Source organism: Anser cygnoides, chromosome 5, assembly GCF_040182565.1.
Source record: "Anser cygnoides isolate HZ-2024a breed goose chromosome 5, Taihu_goose_T2T_genome, whole genome shotgun sequence".
NCBI lineage: Eukaryota > Metazoa > Chordata > Aves > Anseriformes > Anatidae > Anser > Anser cygnoides.
The window spans coordinates 22,208,558-22,233,191 of record NC_089877.1 but is presented as its reverse complement, the minus strand read 5'-3'; the positions used below and the strand labels follow the sequence as shown (position 1 = coordinate 22,233,191).

The 24,634-nt window shown below is 37.7% G+C and overlaps 1 protein-coding gene across 1 annotated transcript in view; it reads left to right on the top strand.

Annotated features, from left to right (window-relative positions):
- Positions 1 to 24,634, top strand: part of NUBPL (NUBP iron-sulfur cluster assembly factor, mitochondrial) — a 91,860-nt gene that overhangs the window by 44,767 nt on the left and 22,459 nt on the right. The window contains exons 7-8 of the mRNA XM_048058710.2: positions 8,201 to 8,294; positions 22,052 to 22,137. Coding sequence (XP_047914667.1) covers positions 8,201 to 8,294; positions 22,052 to 22,137 — 180 coding nt within the window. The remainder of the gene's footprint in view (positions 1 to 8,200; positions 8,295 to 22,051; positions 22,138 to 24,634) is intronic.

Sequence of the window (24,634 nt, the reverse complement as noted above, 5' to 3'; positions counted from 1 at the left end):
ATAGTAAATGCTTTTGCTACTCTAACAGTAAGACATTCAGCACATCTTTAATTGTGGGAATGTTATGTGTGCAATTGCAAAAGTGTGTAATTCTTAAATTGATTTTTGTTTTTACATCCTATCTGTATTTTCAGTGCGCTTTCTGTGTTTCGCTGTCTGTAAGAACAATCCATATATAGTTGTTCGTGTTCCTTTGTAGCCAACCTAAAGCCAGTTCTTTTAACAGAAAACTTGTATCAGCTTCAGAGTCTACAGATCAGTCCCTGGTCAAGAGTTCCAGTGAATCAGTGATCTGTTCTGCTTCCTCTTGCATGTGCTCTCACTTGCGCTCTTCTTTCACTCTCTCTCATCCTCTGGAGTCTTGCTGTGGAAGTGAAGGATACTACATATTATGCGGCCTTGTTGTGACATCTTCTTTCTTGTTGGATATATTGACTATTGTGCTCCAGGTAATTCAAGCGGACTCTCCAATGCTGGTTTCATTAGCAAGGGTTGACTATTTTGAATTCAGTGACCGTGGAGGATATGCATCTGAATTTTAAGTACATCAAGTTCAGACAATGGGGTTTTATCAATGTTGGTGGAAAACAGGTTATGGTAAAATACATGTATATAACATTTTATTATTGGAAAATTGTTTCACTTTAAGGCTACTTACTCTGAGATTGAATAACATGTCACCAGACAGGAAAACGAGTCCTGTATTGAGACTTACTGTCTCTGGCCTCAGTTCAGTGGTCTACATCTAATAGATTCTATTCCAGTTTTTATATTGCACTGTTTATGGTAGTATTGGAGGGTTTTCTTCAGCAGCATTTTAAATGATTTGAACAATATTTGTCATGTTATTTTCTTCTGTTACCCTTTTCCTAAAGGTCTTAGGCTTGCCTCTGAAGAAGGCTTCTGTAGTGTTGTGGTTTTAATTAAATTAAATGCATTAATGTACTTAAGAAACAGAATTTTCTGACTTGTTAAATTTAATGTTTAAGTACTAATTTAAAATCAGTGTCTCAATGATGGGCACAAAATGGTGCCTGTATTAGTCTGTTAGTACCCCAGTAAGGAATTTATGAATTTTCTTATTGTACCAGGATATGAATTGAAGTTTAAGGAAGTTAAATGACTTGTAGAGATAATTTGGAACATTACTTTCCATTGTACAGCTTAAGCACTTGGCCTTAGACTATACATCAGCTTTTAATACCATAAGAGTAATATTGGCGAGAGTATATATAGAGGATGGGTTTAATAAGTTTCTCCCTTTCGGTAGTTGTTACCAGCGCTAGTAGTATTTCCATCTGTTGTTATTGGAGGGAATATCTGAACCAGACAGCATTATAAATTGTATGAGCTTAACTGGAATCCTGATAACACTGCCTTAAAAATGTTTTGTTGACTTTGGGACTGATAGCTAAATGATGCTGTGTCCCTGTGTACTAGTAAGGAGAGCTCAAAGAGACTTTGTAGCTTAGGTGATAGCCTTAAAGCATTTGCATCAACCTGGTTGTTAATTGAATTAGGTGGCGTGATGCTAGTCCAGTTTATTCTGGTTTGTTTAGGTTTATGTGACTTTATTTTTTTGTTCAACCTCATTTCTAAAAGGCATATGAATTGAAATGTGTCTTGTTCCATGTTTCTTTTCCAGACATTGCTGTTGAGAAGCTGAACTACAATTGTGTGTCATAGAACAGGAAGAAAAGACGGTATATTTCTGAAGAAAATTTTCTGCAAATCGTGTAGTACAGACTGTGGGTCAAGGACAGAGAGCAGTAGATGAATTATCAATCTCAAGACTGAGCGCATAATACAGTTTGTTTCTCAAACTGTCTCCTTTTAGGGAACAAGTGTTTCCCTGGGATATAGGAGTCTCAGCTCACAAAGGCTCATTTGCAACAATAACTCAAATCTAGTGGGAGGTTTTTTAAGATGTGATAGTGTTGATTCTGTCTCCATTAATCATTCTGGGGATGCATAGAGCCATTCCTTTTCACTTGTCCCCACTAACATCTCTGTGCCCTCTCTTGTGCCACTGAGGCTGACATGGCACTGGCAGGGTTTCCTCAAGTCGAGGAGGAGCCTGGTGTCAGGTGCCTATCCTCAGTCTCCTGGAGTGCCCTCTGCAGAATAGCTACTTCATGCTTGTCTTTTGGGAGTTGCTTAGTTTTGTAGGCTATATAGGACGGAAACTTCAGGCTACTGCATCATGTTTTTCATTTGCCTTCAGATTTCTATATTATTAAAAGCCATTGGGAGGAGGAGGCCAGTTTCTGTTTCAGTGGTTGAATTGAACAGGACTCTGATTTCCTTCCTAGGTACTTAAAGTTACTCTTAGTCTGTATTTGGAAAGAATAGGACAATCTCCTTAACTTTATGGAAATCTTAGGAGTAAACTGTTCAGATGCTTCACCTCAATTTTCCTGTGTACTCTGGCAAAACAGGCTGCTCAGAAGTACCTGAGAGGGTATCTGAACTATTGCAGTGCATCTGGTGTTTGCAGTGCTAGATTGTGAGTCTTCAAGATTGGTTAAGCGTCACAGGACAAGTCAAAGGGCAGTGTTCTTTGTTCAGAAAGTGTCAAGTTGTATTAAGCACTGGAATATCCTGCTATGGTGTAAGCCGTTATTTCACTGTTGGGGAGAGAGTTTCTGTAGGGGATAAGCGTCTTCTGTTCTATGCCTGGGAAATGTCTCCTTTCTTTAGTTTATCACATATTTTTGAGAGTAAATATTAATTAAAATATCGTAAGTTTCATTATACTATTCCTTAAAAATCTACTTTCTTTTATCATGAAGCCAGTTCTTCTAATTTCCACTGTCTATACATGTTTAATCAGCATCTTCAAGTAAATTTTCAAGGAATTAATTTTTAATGTTTGCTTCATCTTGTGCTAACAGATTTTTATGCATGTGAACAGTTGTATGCGGATGCATACTATGTTTGCAACAAAATATTTTACCTTTATTTTGTTCAGCTGTTTGCCTGTCCTAAATCACATACATACCCAACACAGTAGTTGGGGGGGGAGGGGGGTGTCAGGCAGGAACTTAAGCTGTCTGTGACATAGCTCTTATACTTTTCTGATACTGGTGTTCAGAGCTTGGCTGGCTGCTGCCAAGTCTGCACCTGCAGTGCTGCTTGATTGAAACTCTGCATGTATTCCTCTTAGTGAGAACAAATAAATAATATCTTCTGTTATTTACCAAACACCAGGATTACTTCAGAACCACAAGTAGCAATCCCTCTTCTGTGCTAATGTTCTGTCACTTCTACCTCGTGCACAGAGGATTCTCAGGCTTCATTCCTCAACAGAAATGCCATCTTTTTTTTCCTCCATGCTCTACCTCAGGTTTGATTTGCTATTTGGAGCCCTTACTTAAAATGCATATCTGGTATTTTGATTATGAATTGTCACATAAACAGAATGATTGATTAAAGTAATTTACATAGAAGCATTCATGGTATTTCTGAGCAAGGGAAAATACACAGAAGCACATGGCACTTAATTACATTGCTTAACAATAAATGTCAAGTTAAATCTTTTTAAAAAAAGATGAATGCTATACTTAAGCAAAGTGCAATTATATTTCTATGGTTTGAAATGTTTTACGCACTGTATATATTAGAGAGGCAAAGATATTAACACTTCAGCACATGCAGAGGTGCTGACAGATTACAGATGCTGCGAGGCAGGCTTTTGTAACTGCCGTCAGTTTAGTGCTTGCAAAGGGAACTCCTCTAATGTGCTGTTAATCTGAGCTCATTTACTTGTATGCAGTGGCATTTGCATACAGGCACACTTCTTAGAACTGATTGAGAACATGAGGACTAGTGGTCCTGATTTGGTAAATTGTTGCGTATAAACAGGATTTGCATTCAAATGAGTGTTTTATATCACAGCCTGATTATACATCCCATTTTAATAATGTTGAAAGAATGGCAATAGTAGATTTCAGAAAGCTACTTCTCTGATTATATGTTCCAATTTTAAGTTAATTAAAAATGTCTCTTCCCCTTTTTTCCCTTCTCTGCTGATATTTAGTAACACCTGATTTTTTTCCCCTCATTAAATAATGCGTGCAGTTCTATAACAAATAGTTATACCTTCCAAATTGTATTCAATGATGTGTTACATAAAAGCCTGTTGTACTGGTTGTGTACTGCTGTGGGAGGATAATGAAGGAGCAACTGACCTCCACAGTGTTCATCATCCTCTAATTCTGTTCTATTTCACAGCAAGTAGGAGTCTACAGAGTGAAATGTGGTGAGGTGCAGAGCTCTCCAACCTGAGTCTGAGCAGGTCCATGTGGTTACGGGCCACTGTTCGCTCCTGGGCAAAAGCACTGGCTCAGTTCTTTGTAACAGTTATAGCGATGTCCTTGTGGTGCAGCTTTGAGTCTCAGAGGTCTTAGATCCGTTCTTACCCTAGATTAGAAATAGAGAGGAAAAAAAGAATAAAATTATGAGGATTAAAATAATGTTATTTTTAATGAGGAGCAGTTTTCCAATCCAGTTTGCAATCTGACTTCGAACAATTGTGCTGGCACAACTCAGAGGTGTGTGGAAAATAATTCTCAAGTATATTTAACACTTGCACACCTAGATGTCTTCCTTGTCGTGTTTTTGAACCAATGTGAGAAGAGCCTGTCTTTCTGCTACTATGCACGGCAGCAAAACATCCTTTCCACTACTGCTGTGTTGGTGTACCTTCTGTGTTTTACAATGGTACTCTATTTATTTGATGAAGTGTAAGTTTTTCAATCCATGAATTTGAAGAAAATACATAAAATAAGGTGGTTTCAGTGCCATAAATTATTAAAGTGTTATAATTTAATTGCACTACGTGTTAACAGAGTATTTTTTCTGTTGCCTAGCAATGAGATGTACCATGAGGTTCACCGTGTGCTTAAGATTCCCTGATTAACTTCTGTTTTCAGAGTTTTGTAACTTTAACACAAATCATTACTCATAGGACAATCCGGAATATTCTTGTTTGTTAGGGGGTCACTTACTTAAGGAAGCTTGAGGCAGAAAGCTCTGTCTGGTACCTTCAGATTTCTGTAGTCCTCTTCCATACTTGGTAAATTTTGGAAGTAACTTACCAAGCAGCAGTTGTTTTGTGCATTTTTCTACTGGTAAGCTTTTCATGAAGGTGTTCTTTTACTTGGAAGGCTCCACACGGAGGCATTTTTAACAAGGCAGCATCCATCTCTGCTTAGAAGAGCAGTAACCTCTGTGTGCTGCCCTGCAGCCCTAGGTGCCTTGAACAGGAGTTGACCGCTGACCTTGGAGTTATTCTCCGTGAGCATCTGAGCGGTAGCGGCATGGGCCCAGGTGTTTTGGTTGGGGAGCTGTGATGTGTGCCAGGGAGAAGCTTCACATGGAACTCGATGAAGGAGGCTAGTGATTGAAGAACCTGAAATCTGGAGAAGTGAAAAAGAAATGCCACGGCATGGTCCCAGAAGGATACCGTGTTCTACAAGAAGAGCTAATACATGGTCAGGACCAGCAACTACATATGAAGCTAGAAAGCTGAAACTAGAAAGCTTTTTGCTATGGGAAAAAGAGTATATTTACTCTTGGTTCCAGTCACCCCTAGTAAGAATGGATTTTGGATTATTTTGCAGTACTCTGTGAGGTGGTGGTGCTGCTTCAAGTTAAGCTCATGCGGTACAGGCCCGGAAACTACTCAGTATCTCAAGTTTTTCAACAACCATAACTGGTTTGTGCAGACTAAGTAGCTGGAAACTCAGTCAGAATGATAGAAGTGGCATACTGCTCATCGATATATTTTAGGATTGCGTCTTGCTTCAAGGCAGAGGGAAAAAAACTATTTGATTCGTAGTTTGTGTAGAAGCATGTAAGGAAGGAGAACGTGGTTACTGGACTTGTAAATTTGGATTTAACAAAAGGTGTCAGGATCATACTTCATAGAGACACAGGGGAAAAGAAATGCATTTTGTTATCCTTTTTATAGCGTAAAATCTGCTGTACCTTAGTGTTCCAAAGTGGTTGTGATTATTATGAAAGATTTGTTGCTGCATATTTAGATTTCCACGTATGTATATGTCTTCAGTTACACATCTTTAAGGAATTTGTCTTTACTCCTGTTGTAAACTATTGCTACTTTGTAGCATCTATATCATTTGCCTTTCAATTTGTCACCTTTATAATGGTTAATTTTTAATTAAGGAATTTAATACAGAAATTTAAATTTCACACCTTTAAGTGAGCAGAGTTAATTTTCACTGGAAAAGGAGGCATCTGCAAGCATTGGCACTTATCTTGTTTTGTAATTAGGCAAGATTAGTTATGAAAAATGTAATTTTTTTTTAAGGATAAACTGGCTTCTCTATTCCATGCTTAAGTTTCAGTATGTACATTTTTGCACATAAGTGAGATTTTCCTCCGGGGTTATATAGTCTCAATATGATTATGAATGCTAATTATTTAAGAAATCTGTTTGGCATATGTTGTTTCATTGACAAAATATTGATATTATAAACTAGAGATTGATAATAAAAAAAGTGAAGTGTAATTTTTGCTGTGGTTAACATAAGTAGCATTTTCTGTTTAGCTAGACTGCCTTAGGTACCATTCAGTGCTCCTGCAGCCTTTGTATAGGAAAAGAGGAAAGGGAGGTGTGCCTGAGATCAACTCAGAGTCCCTAATTTAGATGTCTTAAGTTAGAATTTGTAAATAACCTTCCCCATCATTTTCTTCCTGTAACCGCTCTGAAATCTTCCATTTTCATCAGTCTGCCCCGAACCATTGCTTTTCTTCCTGGAGTGCTACATTGGTTAGTGGTCTGGATTTAACATCACTCGTGCTTCCCCAGCACATCGTCATCTGTACAAGGACTGAATGAAAATGAACATTCCCTTGACAAAGTCTAACACTCCAGAACAATAACTGGGGACAAGCAAAAAAGAAGTTGATTGTTTTTGCTGTTCCAGTGACGCTGAGGGAAGGAGTAAGATAAAAGAAGGTGAAATCTCATTCTTGCTTGGCGTTTTCCTTTTGAGAGCAGCTCAGAGAGTACATCTGTAGTCTGAATCAGAAACACAGAATCACATTGTCTGTGTGGAGAGAAATGTGTGGGGAGATATTTTTGCATTGTCATTATTTTTAATGGTTGTGATTTCTAAAGCTCCTGTACTGCAGAGGCAGAAGACCTCATATCATTATTGTTGCCTAGAAAAAGTACACTGGTATACGCCTGCACCATGTCAGAGTTGAATCAAGGGTCTCCCAAAGCTTAGTTAAACCACTGGGAAATGTTTAGGTAAATTATAGCTTGACTGAATGTTACGTGGAGTAGTACTATTTCCCTTCCCTGTGATAGGAAAGCTGTACCACTCAACAGCCTCCAGCAGAGAAGCTCATGGAGAGCCTGTGTTGCAGTACATGGTGCTCCAGGAAGAGTAATTTAGCTCACCTGGAAGTCTGTGCCTGGCCAAGAACAAATAATTACAGAAGTTTCAGATTTGAGCCTAGTATCTTTAATGGTCACTCTCATTTGATGCCTAGCAACTGGTAAACTTGTTTTATTGCATGATGTCTTATGTACACTGTAGGTCTGCATAATTATGCCCAGTGATTTTCGTTTAACAAATCTGTTTTTTCCAACAGCTATTTTTCCTGATAACAAGTCAGTACCAGTAGTTCTCCATGCATGAATAACTTGGCAACAACAAACCAGAAAAGGATTACTAAAGAGATTATATATAGGTTTCAAAGAATTGATAAGTAGCAAGCAAAATTGGTCTAAAATTGATGGAAACAGTTCCGAAGCAGTATTTGTTACACAACAAGCAGCATTTTACTCGAGTTTTGTGTAACACCTGCTTCTAAACTGTGATTAAGCAACTGTGCAGTAAAAGGCTTAAGTTGTTGATAATTTCTTTTTTGGGGAGCAGTGGAGGGGGAGGTGAAGAGTTCTATAAGGATTATGTTCAGAAAGGTATGTGCATAGTTTTGAGTGATCAGGAAAGATTGAATGTTTTCTAAGAAATGTTTTGATCTTTACTGGTAGTCTGGCTAAAAGGGTCTCAGAGTATCATTCTTTCAAGATGTCCTTGGTTTACCTGTTCTACGTACTGTGTTTTTATTTCAGTCCCAGTTTCCTGTAAAGTGCCTTAAGTAAAAACACTTCAGATGTCCAAAATATGCTTTTATTTTTTTTTTTTTTATTTTCTTCTAGGTTGACTGGGGTCAGCTGGACTATTTAGTAATAGATATGCCACCTGGGACTGGAGATGTACAGCTGTCAGTCTCACAGAATATTCCAGTTGCAGGTATGTGTATTGTTTGACTGCTTCTGAAATTTGAAGTTAGTTTGGTGGTATTAGAAAAGTCTTTTTTTTACAATGCTAGTCAAAAATTCTTTCAGTTGTCTTTCTACTCAATTCTTTTCTTTTGTCTACACACTGAGTAACTACTCTGTCAGCAGTGTAGTGGTCAAAAATGCTATCAGTGATTTTTAACGTGTCTGCATTAAGATTGTGTTGCTTTCGTGTAAGAGAAGTTTCAAAAACATCAAGAAGTCAAGTATATCAGCATGCTGGAAAGAAAGGCAGCTATGCCAAAAACTGTTAAGGCTAACAGTAGACAGTACTTTCTTTGTCTCTACCTACTACATATTAATGCTAATACAATAAAATAAGTGGTCTTCATGGTTGCTTTCTAATTATAAGCTGACAATGCTGTTAATGCACGGCATTTATTCGGTTAAACCATTGCAGTGCCGTACTGCACTAATGCATTCTTTTTTCTCTTGTGTTGTGAATTTGACTTTTTATAGGGGATTTAAACGTTGACAAATGAGTCTTGAGGTATGTAGGTTGCTGTCTAATCCCATTGGCTTAAGCAGGAGTTAAAAATACTGCTTCTGAAAGGATGCTTAGGATCTCGTGAGATCTAATAGATGGTAATGGTTTTACCTGTCTGACATACTTCAATGGAAGCAATTGTCAACAGGCAGTGTAATGAATATTAGGAACTTAGTGGTAAAGAGACAAAGCAATCCTTATGGTTCCAGCACTAACTCAAGAATTGCTGCAGATCTTTATTGGGAGGGTACTGCAGCGCTGGAACTTCTTATCCAAAGAGTCTGTGGGATCTCCATCCTTGGAAAGTCCCTGAATTCCGCTAGAGGAAGCCATATCTTGCGCTCTCTAGTGCTGCCAGTAGATGACCTCCAGAGACCTTTTCCAAACGTATTTATTAAATACTCAATGGGACTGTTTGCTCCACTTCTTTGTGATATCAGATAAATATGTTGAGACAAAAAGAATACCTTCTGTGCACCTTTCACTGCTCTCATTTTTTTCCGGAGTGCAGACTGGCTCACGTGTGCAGGCAGCTCACATGGTGCTCTCTGGTACTCTGTTGTCTGTGCTTTAGTGGTAGTAATGCACTGAAGTTGAGGCACCAAACCTTAAATTTATAGAACTATTTCACTTGAATGTAAAGCTTTTACCAGGCTGCCAAGTAACAGATAAAGGATTGTATATCTCTACAAGTTGGCAGGGTAGGATAAAAAGGGTTAGCTACACACATAAGTAGAAAGATTGGTGGGCGTTGCAGGTGTGCCCATGAGTAAACGCACTAGAGCTAACAGATTTTGGAACATAGGCCCTGGTTTCACAGCAAATCAGTGCTGTTACAGCATAGTGAACAGTACAGGAATGAAGTGAGTCATTTTAAAATCAGGCAGCACCTAGTATCTTTACCTTGTAAGGGGCAATCTTACATGATAAAGACAGTTACCCATATATCTACAAGACAAAATGTCTGAAGAAGTTAAATTTAGGGGTAAAGCTGTGCAGTGGCATCTCATAAACTTCCATGATGTCAAATTTAGAAAAACATAAATCTTCTGACATTTATATAAAGCCCAAATATTAGGGTGCATGTTAATTTATTGGCAATGCTTTTGACTCAGAATTGTTAATAACCACAGAGGGTTCATTCTGCTGTCTGTGATTGTCTGAGTGGTGGAAGGTTTAAAAAAAAAAAAAAAAGGCAGATTTAATGATTTTTTTCCCATAAGAAGTATGAGTCTTTTAGTGTCTTTGCTTATCTGTAACCTCAAACATATAATAAAAAGAAAACCATGATTCATACCCATTTTCTTAAAGAATCATAGAATATCCCAAATTGTAAGGGACCCACAAGGATCGTAGAGTCCAACTGCTGGCACTGGTATTAAGTGTAGGTAAGCGTATGTGAGTAGCAGAGCAGGACGATCTTTTGTTACCAGGGTTTCGAAGCAACGAGGTATAGTGTGACTGTGGTATGGAAGTTTTTGGTACAGCAGAATTTCACATTAAACCTTATACATAAAGGTAGAAAAATTATGAAATTCAAGAGGTATGTATTATGGGTTCCTTTAAAGTATGGTAAGTGTTGATAATTGCTGTTCACTACAGTACAGCTAAATTTCAGTTATATATGATTGTCAGAAACATGTGGATTTCACACGTGTTGAATCATATTTTGAGGCAAGTCAAAGTAGACAAGACATTGATTTAAAGGAAAGAAAACCACCAACAATCAATACAGATTCTCTTCATATGCCCTAACGGGATAAATTCCTTTCCCATGTCTCTTTTAACTCTTAAACTCTTGACTATGGCATTTTTTGTATAAACATGGGCTGAAGACAGCGTTTTGAATTGAATTCTGAAATCACTTCTTCAGTGCTACAGTTGCTCAGTTCAGTTTATTACTTCATCAATCCTAACTTCATAAAATTAGGAATGATACCATCACTTTACATTTGCCTGCTACGTTAGTTGGTGTAGTAGAGCATGTTAGTTAAGGTCAAAACTGACTGTAAAAACAAGTGTTTTGTGTTTTTGAAGACAACGAATGTAACAGACAAGGAGCGATTAAGATTTATAATTCCCTGTGTTCTTTCTGACTCAACAAATTTCAGCAATTTATAGAGAATTTCCTCTGCTGTCTGTTGTACATTGCATTCTTGTTGGAAGGGCTTGTTTTTGCGTATTACAACTTCAACGGTGCTTTCTTCTTTCACTCTTCTTAATTGGTTGCTGTCTATTCAACTGTCCTTAGCCTTGTTTAGCGTACCTTTATTTTCTTCAGCCTTGTTGCTTTCAAGGGTACAGAAGCCAGTGTCACAAATATCAGTGATGGTGTCCTTGGAACAGCCTACAGAATTCTCCTGTTTTTTTTTTTTTTTTAATGGGCTCCATTGTCGTTTGCAATTCACGTTTCTAAGCTGTGTGGTGTCTTTATTTATTTATTACAGAAAGTAGCTGGTGTTCTGCCATTCTGTTTCTGCTCCATTTTTCTTGTTCTTTAGTTTTTCCTTTGAGGATGCGTTGGACGGTCATGGTGTTAGTAGCATAATTTCTTTCTTTCCTCAGAGACAGCTTGTATATATCCCAGTTAAGTACATTTGGAAGTGCATTATCTAGTTTGCATGAAAGTGGTACTTTGATTTGCATGCATGCATATGTGAGATATAGTATTTGCATTATGTTTTCATTATTTATCTGTGGCTTCCTAGGGGTAGACAGTGCAGAAAAGTTTTATTTTGTCTCTAAATAAATTTACAGAACCTGCATTCATGTTTTTGCCAATCACCCTACAAATTTTTCTGTGAATCTGAGAAAGAGCACTGGCAAACATATTTTGTTTGGGGAGGGCTGCTCAAATGTGGCATGAAAAACTGTAGCATTGCAACTTCTGACAATGAGAGGGACTGTTAGGATGTGTGAAAGGGTATTAGTTTTTAGAGTAATTTATTCTCCTGCATCACAGCTACCATAATTTCCTTGAGTCATGAAAAGATTAGAGCAACATGCAATGGATAAAAGCAACACAACAAAATCTGTCATTTAATTCTGATGATTAAACAATATCAGCCTCACAACTTGATCGAAGTGGCAGTTTTGTGTATGTACTTTTCATTCTTTAGAAGATGATGACCAAGGTTACTACCGTGACTGGTTTTTTTATTATTCATAGCTACCCTTACTAGGAGATGTCTTATTTAACGTATTATTCATTAATCACCTGTAACTTTTCTCATGTTTGCAGTCATTCTTCAGCAAACTAGCAGATGAGAAATTATATGACAGCTTGGAAACAGGATATATATTTTTCTTCCCCCACTGCTCCTTTCTTTAGATACCAGCCTACTTTGCAAATAAAAATCCTGGGTCAGTCAGGAAAAAAGGCTTTGTTTATGGTCTGTTGCTACTTACTTTTTCTTTAGTTCTACTTTTTTACTTCTATTTTTTCACCTTTTGCATCCAAGATACTCAGAAGCAGGCTTTATCATGTCTTCAGTATGCATGGGAAAGTTTGAAGCTTCCTTACACATTTTTCAGCATTTAAAACGTAGGAGTGTTCAGATGACATTGTGATGTTTGGTATCAAAATGTCTTATATTTTGTGTAAACTAATGATATTACGATGAAAAAGGTCTGTGATTTTTTTGCATTACCTATTTGCTAAATTGAGAAATGTGAAAGTGTACATTCTTTTGTTCAGATAAAGGAGCCATAAATCCAGAGAATAAATAATGAATCCAGTGAATAGGAGCTGGAGAATGAGCCTCCCTGGACATTAGGAGAGAGGCTCTTCATTCTCTCATTAGAAAGTTGATTCTGACCCACAGGTCCGAAGGCTGTCTGGATAGCAGAAACTGCATGGGTGGGAGAAAGCGCTTGCCTCTTGGAGAGAGTGTCCTGGCACCCTGTTAGCACAAGCACTTCTTCTTCTTAGAGAAGCTAAATTGTGGAGACTGTTAACTATGTTAGGCTGCCTGTCACCCTTTCTTTATTAACATTAAAGTGAAGTTAGCATTAGTAAAATGCGACAGCTTGACAGCTCTGGAGGCTGACACTCTGTCCCAGTTGACAGAACTGGCTCCAGGTTAATAATGGAATTGTCATTTCATTTTCTAAACTTTGTCATATCACACTCTTCTCTGGACATCAAGATGCCATAATGGTGAAAACCAGTAGAAGTACACACCTGTCCAGTGGGAAGTGGACTGAGACAAATAATTACACATCTTACTGAACAGTCTCTTAATAATTACAGTGATGACATTTGGACTGAACTGCATAAATAGATGTAAATGTAAAAGGTTTTGTTTTATTTCAGTGCACTTAAATTTCCCATCTTTGGGAAGTAACAGTTTTGGTTTTTGCCTTTTTTTCCCCCTATTTCCCCCCACACAAAGCATATTTTTATAATAAGCTTATAATAATAAGCTTTTAAAAGGCTGTTACTGAAAATCAGGAAAGACCATTAGTCAAGGTGAGCAAAGTGAAAACAATATATATGCTATTTTATGTGTTTTGTCAAGTTCCATAAAAGCGGGAGTGTTGTCATTGCTAGCCATACAGGGAATTACTTTCATCACCTTTTAGATTTAAAACCAGCATAGTGTACAGATTCTACCTTCTTTTTGTTGCCTTATTCCGCAAATTAAGTAATTTTTCCTAATGGCCGTATCTTTCAGCAATATGTGGATCTTAATTATCTCCTGAATGTCTTTTGCAGATAATGGCTGAAATATTTACCAAAGGAGTTTCTGTTACTTCAAATACGTATTTTCAAAGAATTGTAATTAATAATTTTTTTTGACAGCACTCTTTTGATAGATAGGTTTAAATGAAAACAAAAAGCTTATTTCTGTCTTTATGGATTAAGCTTTAAAAGTCATAGCAGTATTTTCTCTATTCAGATGTATAAATTGAGGAGAAAAGAGTAGAAGGATATTGCCAACTTGAAGCAAGTTAGCGTTTTTAAATTCTGAAACATTTTATTGAATGCTACATACCGAACTGGTAAGCCAAACGCTATTTATTCAATTATATGTCAGTGCCACACAGATGAGAGATCTTGGGTTATAGACAACTGTAGGCGATAGCAGTGTGTGTGCCACTGGTAGCTTAACACTGATGGCCAAGTAAACTCCACCACACCACGCTCTTATTCACTCTCAAAGGAAGAGAAAATACGATGAAAAGGGGCTCAAGGGTTGAGATAAGGACAAGAAGATCACTCACCAGTTGCCATCATGGGCAAAACAGGCTCAGCATAGGGAGATAAATGTAATTTGTTGCCTAACAGTAGTAGGCTAGGGCAGTGAGAAACTAAAAGGAAACTGAAAGCACCCCCACCAACCCTCTTCTATGTCTTCCTTCCGAGTGGTGCTGGGGAAAGGGGAATGGGGGCTGTGGTCAGTCCATGATGCTTCATCTCCACCATTCCTTCACAGTCACTGTCTTCCCATGCTCCAGTGTGGGGTCCCTCCCACGGGATGCCGTCCTTCACGAGCTGTTCCTCTGTGGGCTGCCCACAGGCAGCAGCTCTTCAAGAACTGCTCCCACACGGCTCCGTACCACGGGGTCCATCCATCCCCCAGGAGCAAACTGCTCCAGCACGGGTCCCCCACGGGCGGCAGCTCCCCCCAGGCCCCCTGCTCCTGCGTGGGCTCCTCTCCACGGGCTGCAGCTCCGGCCCGGGGCCTGCTCCTGCGGGGGCTCTCCATGGGCCGCAGCCTCCTCCAGGCCACATCCACCTGCTCCACCGGGGGCTCCTCCACGGGCTGCAGCGTGGAGATCTGCTCGATGTGGAGCTGCTTAGCTGAACTGGATCCTGCTTAACATTTAATAATGTACAAAACCAGCAAGTTCCAGTTAACAAGCAGTGAAAACGAAGAGAAAAAAAAAATTCACGTAATTTAAAAAAGAAAACAATTTTTTGTTTTCTTTTTTAAAATTTTTTCGTGGTGTTGGTATGGAAAAGGACTGTGGTCTGTGGGATAAAGGTGTCTTCTTAAATTAACTGAAATCGCAAAGTGAGTAGGTATGGCAGCCTTCTTTTGTCTTTTCTGAAGAGAAATGATCAAAAAAACCCACAACCCTAACCAATGCAACCATACGAGTTGCATGTAGCACATGCTCTGATTGTAGGTATATCTGTATTCTGTCATTGCTCTTTGTGTAAGTGTCTGTTTGCCCCTGGTTGAATATCTCTTACTTTGATGCAAATCACAGTTGCAAGGCATCTGATCTTTTCTTTTAGTTTAACAATGATTTACGATGTTTTTCTCTGTTTCTGAGCTAGCTTTCTTTTATGGAGGTGGTGCGTTGTTAGTATCTACAGTAAATTTTTGAAGATATTTTATGGAAGTCATCTGAGTTTTTTTTTTAAAGGCGAATTTTACTTGATCTATTTTTGAATTGCAAATATTTTTAACATCAGATTTTTATACTTTTTTTCAGATAGCCATGGAGATTTATTCTTTCTTTCATGCTATCTTCTGGTATTTTAAATAACTGCATGAAAGGAAAAGGAAATAGGTTTAGGACAGATTAACAACAACAACAAACCCTTAGTCATAACATTAGGAATTTTTTTAATTGTCAGTTGCATTTGTCCAGCTATAATTTGTATGTTTAAATAGTGTTCTTCCCTTTTTCAGAAAAGCTGTAGTTGACAAATGCAAATCATCATCAGGGTTATCTTAGCTTTGGATGGTCTTAGTTAATTATGAAGTGCCTAACCCAGTAGACTGTACATTTAATTTAGAGACCAAAATGCGGTATGAGTTACGTGTTAATGGCTCAAACTGTTTCAATATTAATTTAAATTTAACTCTTGGCTCATGGGGATTTAACACAGATTTGCTGTCCAAGCTGAAGTGAGAGCGTGTTCAATGCAAGTTCTTTAAACTTTATAGTTTTCTAAAAAAAATAGTTGCTAGGTATTGAGGAAAAAAGCTGTGATGTACACAGGCTTTGAAAACTGAGGTTCTCAGAGGTCTGGCAATAGTGGCTTGACTGTATGTTACACAGCACATTTGCAGCAATTGCTGCTTTTTTTCCAGACCATTCTGAATAGGAAGAATAAACAAATGTAGAGTTCAGCTGACAATTACAAAGGATAAGGAAAATCCATGCGAATAATGGTACTGCATTCACCCTCACCTCTGGGGAAAAAAGTTAAAAACAAGTTTGTGGACATGATTGAAGTATTTTATGTTGTGTGGTTTTGTTGTTGGTTTTGGTTTTTGGAATAGGAGCACTCTTCACTAGCTCTTTCGATTGGCACCTCTCAGAAGTTGTTAGACTTTAAAAAAAAAAAAGAAGTATTAATTTCTTAAAAGAGAATATTTGGACATTGCTCTTGTCTAGTATAATGCGCACTGTAATTTGGATGTAATTTGCAAAGGGACTTGAAGGCAGGAGGTGCAGTGGAGTAGAGCAGAAAAATGCTAATTCAGACAGCCAAAGAAAAGTGCAATGTGGCAATATGTCTGTGACAGAGTAACTTCTTATTTTAGGCATGTACTTTGTAAATAATGCTTGTTCACAGATGCTACTACAAATATTTTCAGTGGTCTAACACTTTACTAAGTAAATGTTATGTATTGAATGACCTGTGTATTGTTTACCACGACCAAAATCAAGCATTTTAACAGTGAGAAGCATGTTCTTTATGGCTTTCTCCATGTGATCTAGCGCAAAATGGATGTTACAATACTTACTGGCCAGTTAGGTGAGGGCAGTTGAACTGCAGGATGACAGCTTTGTCCAGCTACTGATATTCCTTTGCTCAGTTTTCACTAACGAAGTTCCTGTCAATAAGAGCATAGGATTCTCCCTGTGCTTGCTGTAAAACTCATGTCCTCTTTTCGTGTGGGCAGGGTGGTAGTGCCTCAGTCTCTAATTACCGGCTAGTTTGCGGGCGGAAGAGGATGTGTGGCTGTTGAGAACATACACCGTCTGAGCAGCTGTTCAGACTCTTCCAGGAAGGTAAGAAGCAGGCTGGAGGTGGGACACAGCCAGGATCCAGACTTTAGGACAATTCTGAGCTATGCTATCAATCTTAAGGATCCCTTAAAGGAAAGTCAGACTAAGGGTTCTTTCAGGTGACCAGTTGCAATGAAACATCACACACACAAGCTAAAGGAACTTCTTTATGAGGTTCATCCAAGGACATGGCAAATTTTTAATGTTAATGCAACTTTAAGCATCACTAACTGAAATTCTGTAATTCTAGCAAAGACAAACAATAGCTCATTCTGCATATTCAAGTGGAAACTATCCTGTAATTGCAGGCATGTTTTATCTATGAAATAACAAGAAATTGCACAGAACCTGAGTGGGTCTCTGAAGATCCATAGTGGAGACGATTCCGGTTCATTAGGCTATTTATAACTTGAAAGTCTTGCCTGGAAGCTTGAAATTGATGCAATGGAAGAGGTAGCAAAAGCTACAAAAAACGCAGTGATGTGGTAAGATCAGGCCATCGGCAGCTGCATTGAGGTCTGAATGTGGCTCCCTGCAAGTGTTCAATGCCTGTCTATTAGCAGGCGCAATTACTAGAAAAATGCAATATGTTTTTGTGTCTTTTTCCTCCTGAACTCTATTTGTCAGTCTTTCTGGTCTGTTACTTTTCACTCCACAGATTTTTGGGTGGCATTATTTACTAAGTTAGTAAGAATCAGGGTGATAGAATCCAGTCATTCATCTAATATTGGCAGGGGCAGGTTGCATTCTTAGTCATCTGTCTGGATGAGATGCACGTAGCTTAGTTATGAAGTCTGCCTTTGTAGATATCAGAGGGGAAAAAAAGGATTAGGATGAAAAGATTTGCTCTTTAACATAAGGTCGATCTTGTAAACTTAGTTTATCAGCTGTTTTTTAGACTTGCCTGTTTTTCTTCACTGGCTTGAAAGAGAGCCAAAGTGATTTGCTTAGGTACAAATTAATTTTAACTAAGGCTTGGGGAGATTGCACCTTGTGCCTTGTAACCCAAAATGTCTAATGCAGACCGTAGTGATACAGTGAATGCAGGTGATGTTTTCTGTACACAGAAATTGAAGGCTTTTGCAGTATTTCTCATTTCCTAAGCACCAGTCCACCAGTAGGGTGAGTAACAATGCACCATATGCACACACCTCTCTTTTATTGGGGATTAAGCACTTGGGGTTTTAAGAAGAAGGGCAAACATCAGGCCTCTGTTAGTTCTGTCTCTATTTTGTATGCTAAGTATTAAAAATATAGTTAGCATAGTTTCTGTTAATGCAAAGTGCCTCAGCTCTTTGACTGAAATACAGTGAAGTTACAAAAATAAATGAAATGCATGAATAAGAAGATATGCCAGTTAAACCTAAATGTGCTTGTTAGATGCGTATGTTCAAGGCGTAGAAATTATTCTTCTGCCCACAACTGAGAAGATAGAATTTGTGCTATATTTTAATGTGCGATGTGATAACATTATAGTTTCTGCAACTTCTTCCCTGTTCAATTTGTCAGCCTTAGTTTGCATCATTTAGACAGGCTTGTGTAAACATTGCACGTATTGCTTCAAGAGGCATGCTGCATGCATGAATTCAGTCGTGTTTCATTACTTTATTGATCAAAATAACTCTTTACTGTTTGATATTCCTATTAACCATGTAGAGCCAAAACAGCAAAGAAGGTGTGTGCTGTGTTCTTTCTTGCTCATCATTTGAATTGCTTTCTGAATTAAGTATGCAAACTTATTCAGCGAAGGGGAACACCGAGGCAAGTCTCATCTGCCATATTCTGTTGCTAGTGGAGGAAATAATGCTGCTAATAATTTGAATTCTTGAACTTCAGGTTGGGTTTGCTGGGCTAGCAGTTGTACCAAAGAGACAGAAAATGCACTTAATTTAAAGGATGTTGTTGTAAGTCAGTACAAGCTGACTGAATAAATTTAGCCTGGAAATCAAAAATAGGTTTCTGACCGTAAAGATTCTGGATCTTCTCCATAATAAACTTTGCAATCTGCAATTACTCTTCATAAGTTTTGGACAGGTTTCCTATGGAAGGTAGATACCGGCATTAGGAGCGGACTGGAGCCAATGATCTTTGAAGTCCCTTCCAGTCCTGTGGTTTTGTGCCTGAGTTTCAGTTTGTTTGCAAGGAAATAATCACTCACCAAACAGGTATTTCATAAATAGGTCAAAAGGCTCATCAGATTCTGCAAGTCAGTAAATCCCTGGTAGCCGTTTGTAATATTTATTTTTTGAACTTATTTTCATGTTTCTAGCTTATTTTAAGGATTTAATTTTCACTGAACTATGTATGAATGGAATTTAAGGTAGGAGCTGCTGAAGAACTGAAGCGTACTGCTTTTCTTTTCCAAATTGGCATGTTCAGAATTGAATCAGATTTACTTCTAATTAAAAAGTAAATTAAATCAATAATTGAATATGAAACTTAGCTTTTCATTTTGATGAAAGGTGGTGGGTAGTACTTCCTTGAGACCACCCTTAATTTACATTTTACTTCAAGAAATGTAAATGAGGAGATGTCCTGTATCTTCTATGTTGATGTGAAGTAAATCACTTAGTGAAGATATCGTTAAGCAGTTTGGGCCTCAGGGAAGTGCTTTAGAACCAGAAGACAAATCCTAATGAAATTACAGTAATTTTAAATAGCATTCTTTAAACTGCTTATGAAAGTGTCAGACGCTTAACTAACACGACTAGTCTGATTAGTGCATACTGTGCTCTGCTTTCTTAAGCCACTGTGCATACAGCCAAAGTGAAGTTTTTTTTATCGCTGCTGTTACAGTTACCTCTGTGGTTATCAGAGGCAGCACGTGTGAGCTCGCTTCTTTTTCAAAGAAGCACTGTCCGCAGTGTCAGTAGAAGGGTATGATACCAAATTTCACTATTCTCACAAACAGGATCAACAAAAGTAATTTAAAAAAAATTAACCAGAGGGAAATAATGTGGTGTTTTTGTTGTTCTGTAATCCAGTTCAGAGCAAAAATTAAAATAGGAGAGAGACCTATTACACCCTCCGCACCAGCTTCTTGGTTACGTTGCCTTTCATTCTGTGGAAGAAGCCATCCAAGTTATCCACAAGCTTAGTTTTAACTCACGTATGACAGAAGTTGGAATTTTTTTACAGGGAGTTTGTGTTCAAGGCAGCCTAAACTCTGCAAAATACTATTGAATCTTTTCATCTTTTGAGATTTTCCCTTTGGGTAAGGTCCTCTAGCAACAGGTTATTAGTGTAAAACAAACAAACCTTTCCCAAATAAGCTGTTTATGGTTATATTGGATGTTTTCATTGTGCCTAGTTTGATTCGTTTAAAAAAATTTATGTTGGACCAGAAAATGGTCAATTAAGTTTTGCTGACTGCATGTTAACTTCTCCATGAAGATCTACAGAATGCTAACTGAGCCAGTATCTTTTTTTTTAAAAAAAGCATAAACAAAAACCTGCCATGTGAAGCAACTACTTTACACGTAAGACACAAATTCTAGTTTTCTAGTTCTGTTTGAAGAGACAGCTAAAATAAGCACTTTGTCTAAGTATTGAAAGATGTTTATTGAGTCTAAATTTGTAGACTGCTGTTAGGGTAGGGTGCATGCATTTTGTGGAATTAGCCCAATATTTCAGCGTTGTCTGTGAAGTGTAACCCCACACTTCGTTGAAATGACTGGTTAAGGTGTTGTGGATGTAACTGAAAGGGTTCCATGTTAGTCTTTGCTGTGTCATTGGAAGCAGGTCGACTCGGGAAAACCAGCAAATTATTTGGATGCCAGAGTTTTAGAGAACAATAGGGAAATTGCATTTGCTTAGTACATTACATATGCTGTTCAGTTTTTGGACTTGTGTCTAATATTATGTAAGGCAGAGATTGGCAGCTTTTCAGGAGTGAGGTGCCAGATTGTATTTTTCTTTTGCAAATTAGAGGTTAAGCACACTGGTGGAAAACATTCACATGTGCTGTCGGGCAATGTTTGGAAACGGCTGACTGTCACGCAGCTGAGATGCCACCATGCAGCACATGGCTTGCACGGGGCTGTGGCGAGGGGCAGGGCTGCCTGTCCCACTGCTCTGAACTGGGAGGCCTCTTAGGGACTCCAAGGCTCCCAGTATGCAATCCCAGGTGGTGACTAGGAAAATCGACACGTCTTCCTTTGACAGGTACACCAAAGGCTGGCAACTGCAGGCCCGTGCATCTGAAATCATATGTCGTAATTGCTTTCAGTGTGAAGGTGGGCACAAATTTCTCCTGTGAGGTTAGCGTGATACGACTTTGCAGAGATATTTTTATAACATACTTAGGAGACTGGCTGATCGCTGTAAAACCAGAACTAATCAATTGCTCACTAATGTGATGCTTTATATCCCGTTTTTTAATAATAGGGATGGGTATGAGTAGATTCTTGATGCAACTGTTAAGAAAACAGTATTTGAAGCCCTTGAGCATATGCAAAAAGATGCAGACACAGCTCTTTGTGAAGTGATAGGGAATATTTTAATGGCTATATTGGTTTTGCAGGTTGTGTTACTCATGAAATGATGTAACATAGTAATGTGTAGACTTCCTTAGGTTCTTACCTCTAACAAAGAGCTATAGCTGTTCTGAGTGTTTAATAACTCTTAGGAGTGCTGATTAGCAGGGAACTTGAGGTCATGCCTGACTGGTGAGCAATAGGGCGCTATTTTTCCCCAAACATAGTGCAGGTGTGTATAGGTTGGTCTATTGTAGAATCATTCATACAGCCACGGTCCTGTTAGACTCACTGGTGCCGTGCCTAGTATAACAGGTTTCAAGTTTGTGCCTGCCAGTCGTGGTATCCAAAAGCCTAGCAGGCTCAGAAAGAAACAATCTGATGGCAGATAGCTGCCTCTTGCTTTTAGTGCAAGGCTCAAGGTTAAATCAAAAGCTTTCGGATGGCATGGAACAGTTACTGTGTACATATTTCCAGAATATCACCATTGCAAACTGTGAGCATGTGGCCATGTTATTGTCTGTTTGTGGTCATATCACAGCTAGAGCCATTTTTCCATTTAGAAAATATGTTTTCTACGTAGATATTTTCATCTTATATTTTTATAAGTTATTTTTTATCACTCTGCATTATATTGCAGTTGTTTTTGTCACTTTATTGCATAATAAAGAAACAGTGTAATTTTCTTTCTTAAAAAGTATTAGCCAAAATATTTAGTGGTTATGAATCATAATATAAACTTTAATGATATTTCATGTTTTCTTTTCCCAGGAGCTGTGATCATCTCCACTCCACAAGATGTGGCTTTATTGGATGCACGCAAGGGAGCTGAAATGTTTAGAAAAGTCCACGTACCTGTAAGCATCTACATTAAAAATACCTATAGATTTTTTTCAAAAACGTGGAAAATTTCCATACACAGTAATAGGTGAACAATCTATTCATGAATCATTTGAATCCCATAAATTCTTGTTTGGGGAAAAAAATAAATTAGAATCTGCCTTATATCTGTATCAGAAGTTTGCTTTAACATAAGGGAAAGAAGAACTTTCTCAGAATGAGGTGGTAATATTATTTAATTACTTTTAAAACAGTTTTTTTTAGTCACCTGGAATAGATCAGACAGCTAACCAGATAAAGAGATGATTTATAGAGCAATCTGTGTTTTCCAAATATATCGTCTTACTATATCTTCAATATATTTTCTCTTCGGCTCTGTTAGAGCTCAAATTCGAAATTTCATGAGATGTGGAAAAAAACCCATTCATTTTAAGAAGGAAATTTAAGATTTTGGGGAGATACGTCCATACCTGATTGTCACTTTGCCTTTTGAAAGGCTCTGTGACTGTTACACCAGCAAGTCCATCTTTGTTGCTTTGTTTCTCATTAGGCTTAGAGTTAATATGGTAGCTTGCTTGTTTGGGAAATGAAATGTGTAAAAATATCCCCAATATTCATGTGGATTGAAATGGAGGGAAAATGAGGAAATATTAAAAAGGTAATAAATTTGACTTCATTTTTTGTTGTTTTAATATTCTGGAAGTTTTTATTGACAGTTGTGTTCTTTCACTGAACTGTTTAGAATTAATAGTTTAGATTTAAATTGAAGAATTACATAAAATGATTTGAAATAATGTAAGAAGCATATATTTTGTTTATTATTCTTATATTAATTTTAAAAAATAGGCTACTAAGTAAATGGATTTTTTAGGTAAAAATTTGATTAAATTGCTGTAAGGTCTTGACAGTGTTACAAGTTGCTAAGTAACTGAATGTTATACTCTAGAGTATGTTCACGAAGAGACTCATTTTTCATTTGAAATGTGCATTTGATGAGAAAATACAAACTGAAATGCTTCCTTATTTTAAATAGCAAAAAAGCCATTTACTGTACTTAATTAAAAAAAATGTATATTTTATGGCTTATCTGTGTGAAGGTCACTTTTACTCTCTATTAAGAAAGAGAAATTTCTTGAGTGGCTAGCACATTTTTATTTTTTTAAAAAGGCAACGCAAATCCTGATGAGACTGCTTTCTCTTTTTTTTGTGTTAATATACAGGATAGATTATCAAGAGAAATAAATTGATAAATTCCTTATTATTAACTATTCATTAAGTATCTTTGCACCAAAATGAAAGCAGCATTTATTGTTTGCTACTAAAAGAAATAGATACATATATATATATATATGACAGGAGAAAAGCATATGGAGAATGCTTTGTTTTGATTTTGTTTGGATTTGCTAAAATCATGCAAAATGACTTCCTTCATATAAAATCATATTCAATTTAGTACTTCACTGAATTTTCCTTTTCATAAGAAATTATCCAGATTTCTTTCTAAGTCAGTTTTCTTCAGCGCTCTTTGAAGAGAATGCCTTCCACAAAATCATGCGTTCTATGACCGATTTGGCTGCTGTTTATTTGACTGATGGTAGACAAGATTTTAAGTATCTGTTTAGATTCAGTGGAGTTCTCAGATCTGTCTTACTCAAATGATAAGCCCCAGCAAAGCGGTTGTGCCAGATGCTGAATTTGAATGCTCTGGAGCCAGTCATCTGTTGTTATGTGGTGCTTCACTTTTTTTCTCACCTTGTATGTGCATCAGTGTAGATGTCTCATCTACTTTGGTATTAAAGCAAATCCTGCTGATGTATTACATTTAGTTTTAAGTCTGAAATAATAATTTCAAACCTGGGGTTTACATCAAAGAGGTGAAATATGTGGGACCAGATTAAAATTGTGTATCCTAATTATGTAATTGACTAATTAAAAAAAAAATCTGATCTTTAAAATCTTTTTTTTTAAAAAAAAGCAATTGCAGAAAGTCTACTTTCCAAAGAAGCTGAGAGTCTATAGGCTGCTAAGCTCTGAGTCATTGAGTGTGCTTGCTTATATTCCATAAACTGGAGTCTCCCTTGTGCACATAGGCATCTATACACCACCTTCCCATCACTGCTGCAGTCATTAGTTACCAGAGCCTCACATTACATCCATACAGTATTACCACAATAAAGTCACAATTGTTAGTGTTGTTTGTCCCTTACTGAATTAAAATTAAATGACAGAAGGATTTAATTAAAATCTGTCGTTGAGAGTCAGCGTGGGAGCCAGGATTAGTATGCAGGTCTTACTTTAAGTCTGAGGACGTAGTCATTAGAAGAAGAGTCCCATCTCTTGCATGGTGCAGTGCACCAGGTGAGGCAGGACGTGGCAAAGTGATACTGGCTTCTGTCGCTATGAACTCACAAGACTCTGTCCCATTATGTGAGTTTGGCTGTCATTTTCATGGATCCTAGAGGCTTTCTCTGGGCTGTTGACAGAAGAAAAAAAAAATGTTAATAACTCGGAGTA